General features: G+C 43.7%; 1 protein-coding gene across 1 annotated transcript; it reads left to right on the forward strand.

Moving 5' to 3' along the window:
- The first annotated feature begins 1,425 nt into the window (after window positions 1-1,425).
- LOC149233962 (uncharacterized) lies at window positions 1,426-6,629 on the forward strand. The gene is made up of 3 exons (XM_089368107.1): window positions 1,426-2,417; window positions 2,522-5,307; window positions 5,863-6,629. The coding sequence occupies exons 1-3, from the start codon at window positions 1,426-1,428 to the stop codon at window positions 6,627-6,629; spliced, it is 4,545 nt and encodes a 1,514-aa protein (XP_089224233.1).
- The last annotated feature ends 501 nt before the right edge of the window (window positions 6,630-7,130 follow it).

Genomic DNA, 7,130 nt, shown 5'->3' on the forward strand with positions numbered 1-7,130 from the left:
GGTACCCATTTGTTGAGGACTGTATCTGAACGGGAGGAGGATGGAGGCTAGGGTTTGGGTGCAGGTACGGGGCCCTGAGCCACGGCCAGCTAGGCCGAGGGCTTAAGGCTTTGTAGACTAGAGCTCAGAGCCAACTGACGGGGTTGTTACAGTACGTAGTAGGACAGCGTGTAAAATTGTAGAGGAAGGTGACAGGTAAAACCTTGACGCGGCCAGCTGGGATGCATCATCGAGGCACCTTTTGGGGAAAACATTTATACTCAACACTGTGCAAAAGCTCGGTCTAGATGTTGGGGGTCAACGTGTTGGAGATTATTTCGGATTGCTCGAGGTTTTTTATTCCATTTGCAGGCAGGATCGGACCGATAGCGGTTCTCAGAAGTTGTCTGCAGCAGGCCTTTAACCATGGTTAAATATGGAGAAGCTGTCGACCTGTATCCAGAACCGGAGGACATTTTATCGGTTTGGGGGAAATATATAACCGCCCAAAACATTGAATGGTTTCTAGGGGCAGCTGGTGGTCAGGATTTCGAGAAAACTCCACTGGGAGGGTCGTGGAGCAGTAGGTCATCCAAGGGCTTGCTGGAGGAAAGCCTGGCTCTGGCCGGTTTAAACAGTCAAGAAGGAAAGGGTTTTCAGGTGCTGAGCTCGCAGGAGAAGGGCGACTTTCAAGCAAGATCCCTTCAGACATCTCATGCAGGTAAGGGTAAAACCTTTTCACCAGTTTCCTCTTTGTCTGGAGGGCTCGAAGATATAGTCAATTTCGGGTCATTTCAAGGGTATAGACCAGGTGTGGGACTTAAATCGGATCTGGTGGTGGGTGAGACTGATAGAGTGCCGGCAGTCACAAGGGCTACCCTCGCAAAAGTTTTGGTAAGCCCTAGTCGAGATACAGGGTCGGCTGGCTTTAGACTTGGAGAAATCCCGGGAACTCATAAGGACCTTCTCGGACCTGAAAGTGAGAAACAGAAAGAGGTTGACAGTCATACTGAAGGGCAAAATAAAGGTTCTGATAAAGGTCCAGGAAATGGGGTTTCGATTGGTGTCAGAAGCCCTACCTTGGACACAGTAGCGCATGTACAGCAAGAGGAAGCGTTCAAGGATGCATCGAACGGTCAAGATAGGGAGGAGACCAATGAGAAAAGGAAGATAGGGGAGAAAAGGAAAAAGAAAAAGCTTATTAAAAAGATAGAATTCGAAGCAAATTTAGTCCTAGGAACGGACGTGCAGATAGAAGAAGCTTTAGAAATGGCGGAATGCACCCTGGTAGGGAGAGCAAGAGGCAAGAAATACTCTACTCAATTCATTCAAAATTAGGGTGAAAAGCAGTGGCAGCCGACCCCATCCAAAAGCTTCAAGGCCTCGGATCTAGCAAAAGGATGGTTTATGATTAAATTTGAAGATAACGAAGCGGCGGATTGGGTAATGGAATGGAATTGGTCCTTTGGCAATCTTCCGGTGCTATTCAAACGATGGACTCCCCTCTTCGATGCGCAGCGCGAGAAGACTGATGTGTTCCCAGTATGGGTTCAGGCACCTGGGCTGCCCCCTTTCCTGTGGGTGGATTCTGTGTTCAAATCCATAGGGAACTTTCTTGGAACCTATCTGGAAACGGATATGTCCTTTACTCAAAACCAGAACAAAGCTATGGCACGGATATTGGTTAGCCTAAACCTGAGAGGAGGTCTCGCGGAAAGCATAAAGCTTCAGTATAAAGACTATGTCTTTGAGCAGCCATTGGACTATGAACATCTACCTTTCAGATGTCATAGGTGTCACGTTTACGGTCATCTGGCTAGGGATTGTCCGATAGGCAAGCACCGCAGAAGAAATCCCAAGGCAGTCGAGCAGAAAGGGGAAGATATAGAGCCGGAAAAGAATTGCGGGATAGAGGAGGCCCATGTAATAGAAGCTATGGAGGTGGACACTCAGCAGGAGGGGAGGTTGATGGGACAGACTTCAAAAGAGTCCAATGATGGCGAGGAAGCGGTTGGGAACCCCCATGGGAAAGGGAACCTGGCCCAGGAGTCAAGTAATGAACCAGTTGCCACCATCCAAGGAGAATTAAAGGGTATGCAACTAGACCAAAGTATTCCATCTTTGTCTCATACAGAAATGAAAGATGCATGCTTGACTTCTGGTTCTCATATTAAAAATTGTATTTTCGATGAACATATCAATGTTGATAATATCACAGCCGCTATCCCTTCAATAAACCTGAACTGTGAAGATGTTACTCCTAAGGTCGATAAAAATGTCATCCCCTCTTCTGCCTGTCACTATAACTTAAGATCCCTTGATAAAAAACTGGAAAATCTTGAATCGGTTGGAGGCTTAGGATTAGCCTCTCCTCAGAGTTTTAAAAAGAAGGCTAGGGGTAGGAAGTCCAATTTGTCAAAAGCACAAGTGAAAGCAAAGTTTGATGTGGCTGATGGTAAACAAATGTCTATCCATGGGGCGCTTAGAGCAGTGAATCCCAGTGAAAATGTAATAAAATGATTTGTTTATCCTGGAATTGCAGGGGTTTAGCGAGTAAGCCCAAAAAACTGGCTCTCAAGGATTTGGTTATGAGCTCAAGTCCTGACATCCTGTTACTGCAAGAAACTTTAGGTAAGAGCTTAGATGTGGAGATGGCTCTAAGCTCCTTGCTCCCGGGTTGGCATTTCTTTGCAGCAGACTCCGTAGGCCACTCGGGGGGCTTAGTTGTTGGCTTCAGGGTAGGAAAACTGAAACTTGTAAATCTTTGGGGAATGGCTCATGCGATGGGGATGGAGCTTCAGTCTCATGAATTCGAATTCCCCTTGATGATTTTAAACATATACGGGCCCTGTCAGGGGAGAGCGCATTTCTGGACCAATCTTCTGACAAAATCAATAGTGAAAAACCAAAATTTGATTATAGGAGGAGACTTAAATTTTTCCATGGGGAATGCAGAGGCCTGGGGACCTTCGGCCAGAGAGGACCCGCTAACTGATTTCTTTTTGAATACTCTCAGCTCTCACAATCTGATCGATGTAAACCTTATTAAGTTAAAACCCACATGGAGAAATAGAAGAACAGGGGATGCAAGGATTGCAAAAAGGCTGGATCGCTTTCTGCTTTGTGAAGATCTGACCTCCAGAATTCCAATGTTTCGTCAATGGGTGGGAGAGGGGGGAAATTCGGACCATTTCCCAATATTTCTAGAGATCTCCAAACCCCCTTTCAAACCTGCAGCTCCGTTTAAATTCAATGCTTCTTGGTTACAAGAGGACTCCTACAACAAGCTTTTTAGAGAGACCTGGAGATCCCCAGGTAGGAATTCCCCAGGAGATAGATGCTTTATGTTCATGGAGAACTTAAAAATACTAAAGAAAGCAATTGTTGAATGGGCGAAGACCAGGAAGCAAAAACAGAACGAGAAACTATCCCAAATCGATGTGGAACTCCGGGAGCTGGAAAGTACTGAGGCGGATGGATATGCATCTCAGGAATCCAAGGACAGAATACTGCTGCTCGAAAGCCAAAGGAATCAAATTCTACTGGATAGAGAGGAGGAATGGAGGCTGAAGAGCAGGGCGATCTGGCTTAAGGTCGGGGACGAAAATACAAGATTTTTCCATAACTATGCAAAAGGGAGGAAAAATTCAAATACTATATGGAAGCTAAAAAATGCTGAGGGCAGGGAGGTCAATACGTTTGAGTCGCTCTCGACTCTGGGGAGGAATCACTTCCAAAATCTGTATGCTGATCAAGGAGAGATTACTATAGCAGAAGTAATCAGAACTGCCCAATGTTTTCCTCGGTATGTAGAGGAGGATGAAGCGGAAGATTTAATGAGAGAAGTATCAAAGGAGGAAATTGAAGGCATTATAAAATCAATGGCCAAAGAGAAGAGCCCAGGCCCGGACGGGTGGACCGTTGAACTCTTTCTACATTTCTTTGATCAAATTGGCGCTGAGCTAACAGAGGTGGTAGAAGAGTCTAGGAGGAAAGGAGAAGTCTACCAACCATTCAATTCAACTTTCATCGCGCTTATCCCTAAGAAGGAAGACCCGGAGACCTTTGAAGACTTTAGACCAATATCTCTTTGCAACTGTATTTACAAAATTATTGCTAAAGTGATAGCTATCTGCCTAAAGCCGATTCTGTCAAGATGCATCTCTAATGAACAATTTGGATTTTTGGACGGTCGTCAGATCCATGAAGCTATAGGAGTGGCGCAGGAAACTATTCATAGTGTAAAGCAGATGAACAGGAAAGGAGCAGTAATTAAAATTGACCTGTCAAAAGCCTATGATAGAATCAGCTGGACATATCTAAGGCTGCTTCTCACTCATCTAGGCTTTAAACCGGACTTCATCAGCTGGATAATGGGATGTATCACTAGTGTTAGTTTCGCGGTTCTCATAAATGGTGCAGCCTCCTCTTTTTTCAAAGGGAAAAGAGGGTTAAGGCAAGGCTGCCCCCTGTCGCCTCTGCTTTTCCTGTTGGCTACAGAAGGCTTAAGTCAGCTGATCCAAAAAGCTAAAAGGGAAGGCCGTGTAACAGGTTTGGAAGTTGCAGTTAACTGTTTCATTTCTCACCTTCTTTTTGTAGATGACATCTTATTATTTACTAATGGAAACATGAATGAAATCAAGGAACTCAAAAACATTCTTGACCTGTTTATGAAAGCGACAGGGATGCAAATAAATTACAGAAAATCACAATTAATTCTGGAAGGCTTTAATAGGTACGAGAAGAGCCAGATCTCCGCAATTCTTCCTTTTGACATGTATAATCTGGAAAATCCTTTCAAGTACCTGGGTTTTTGGTTGAAGCCCAACGCATACAAGAAACAGGACTGGAACTGGTTGCTTGCTAAAATTGAAGCCAGAATTTTGCACTGGAGCTACAAATGGCTCTCAAGAGCAGGGAGATTGACCTTGATTAAATCAGTGTTATTAGCCATGCCGGTGTATTGGGCAGCTTTGACATGGGTTCCAAAAGGGATCCTGGAAAAGATAAGAAGGATTTGCAGTAGATTTCTCTGGGCAGGCTCAAAAGAGGATTTTGTGCTCCCTTGGGTTGCATGGGAGAAAGTAGATAGGCCTAAAGATAGGGGAGGATGGGGAATCAAAATTCTACCTGATTTCAGCCTCTCTCTGGCTGCTAAGTCCGGGTGGAGAATCATCAAGAATGAAAACCTGTGGACGAGGGTGGTGAAGAGAAAGTATATAGACCATGTCCCTCTAGAAGAATGGATTAGGAACCCAATCAAGAAAGGTAGGAATGTCTTGGTGGTATGGAAAGCTACTGTAGAGGCTTTCAAGGTGATAGAACAAGGTCTGGCATGGCAGATAGGCAACGGAGAAAACCTGAGGATAGGAAAAGACCCCTGAGTGGGGTGCAATGAAAATTTCGCTCTCTCCCCGGGCCTGATCAGACATCTCGAATCCAAAGGCATCCTTTTCTTAAATCAGGTAGAAAAAATCGGTTCTTCCACAATCTGGGGTCAAGCATGGAAATCTGGAGAAGAGCTAGAGCTTAGACCTCACTGGTGGCAAGAGTGGAGGGTCTATACCCAAGAACTATCCAGATCAAACATAAGGCTGAAAGGCAGACAGGATCAACTAGTATGGGCTCATGCAGAAACTGGATCTTACACTCCAAAATTCGGGTATAAATTCTTAATGTCAAAAAAAGGATGGGAAGAACCGGAGTGGTGGGAAAAACATCTATGGAAACTCAAGTGCCCAGCAAAAGCCAGGTTATTATTTTGGTGCATCCTCAAAAGGAAAGTTCCTACTTGGGACATCCTTCAAGCCAGATATAAGCAAGGACCAGGGAGATGCCCTCTGTGCAGATCCAATTCTGAAACAATAAAACATCTATTCTTAGATTGCCCAGCGGTTAAAAAAGTGTGGGTGGAGGTTGGGATTCTCATCCAAAAACAGGTTGTCTGGCAATGGGAAAATCTTTCCGAAGTGTGGGAGGCATGGTGGCGACAGCATCCAGGAGGGAACCTGCGGAATCTTCCACCTATCATTTGCTGGGGGATCTGGATTGCAAGGAATAGAAGCATATTTTTGGAGAAAGAGACTCCCGCAGAGTCAATCGGGATACAATGTTCTTCTATCTATTCTAATATACCTGAATCAGAGGAGGAAAGAATTCCCAGACAGATAAGAGAGGAACAAATCAAAGAAGGTATTCCATGGGCCTTCTTTGATGGGGCTTCTCAGAACAACAAAGCAGGAGCAGGGTTGATTATCCATCTAAATAAAAATCAGACCTTAAAAGCCTCAGTGGGTCTTGGAAATGGTACAAATAACTTTGCAGAAATGTCCGCTATAAAGCTGCTTCTTTGCTGGCTCATACACAGGAACATCTTCACAGTTCAGATATTTGGGGACTCCTTAAATGTGATAAAATGGGTTAATGGTCAAAGTAACTATCAAAATTATATGCTGAGACCTCTATTAGAAGAAATTCTGAATTTAAAGCTTTCATTTAATGTGTTTTCTCTATGCCATATATACAGGGAACGAAACTCTTCAGCCGACAAGCTTTCTAAGGAAGGTTTGCAGCAGGATTTGGGCAGCTGGAGAATAGAAGAAGAAGACAATGGGCTGATTCGAGTGTCAGATCAGCCTCCTTACTCCTAGTTTATATGTTTTTTTCCTTCCATGTTTTAGTACTTATGAAGATATGTATCTTATCAAACTTAAACTGCTACTAGTAAAATGATACTTTATAACACTTTCAGCATATATCCATTTCCTGTTTGGGTTGTTTTCCTCTATGAGGAGACTGAGGATTTGATATGTGGCTGGGACTTCTTTTTGGCACCAGTTTTTGGATTGTTTATCAGCAGCTTTTATGCTGGCACGTGAGCTGAAAATCAGGCTCAAGCTCTCAGAAGGACTATAGATGTTTTTTGTGATAGAAAAGGCAGCCCCTGAGCTGCAGAAGCTCTATATTTTTTCATATAGCAATCAGAATGCCTAGGCATATACAATGTAACTTTTTATTTTCTCTATAAAAAGTTCGCTTTTTTCTTTGGAAAAAAAGGTACCCATTTGTTCTTCATATTATATTGTGAATGTTTCTTATGATGTCCATGCATGATTGATAAATTAAGAGTTACTAGAATCTTTATTTCAAAT

Source organism: Pinus tabuliformis, chromosome 8 (assembly GCF_031772625.1).
Source record: "Pinus tabuliformis cultivar Carrire ecotype Pingquan chromosome 8, CPIR1, whole genome shotgun sequence".
Classification (NCBI taxonomy): Eukaryota; Viridiplantae; Streptophyta; class Pinopsida; order Pinales; family Pinaceae; genus Pinus; species Pinus tabuliformis.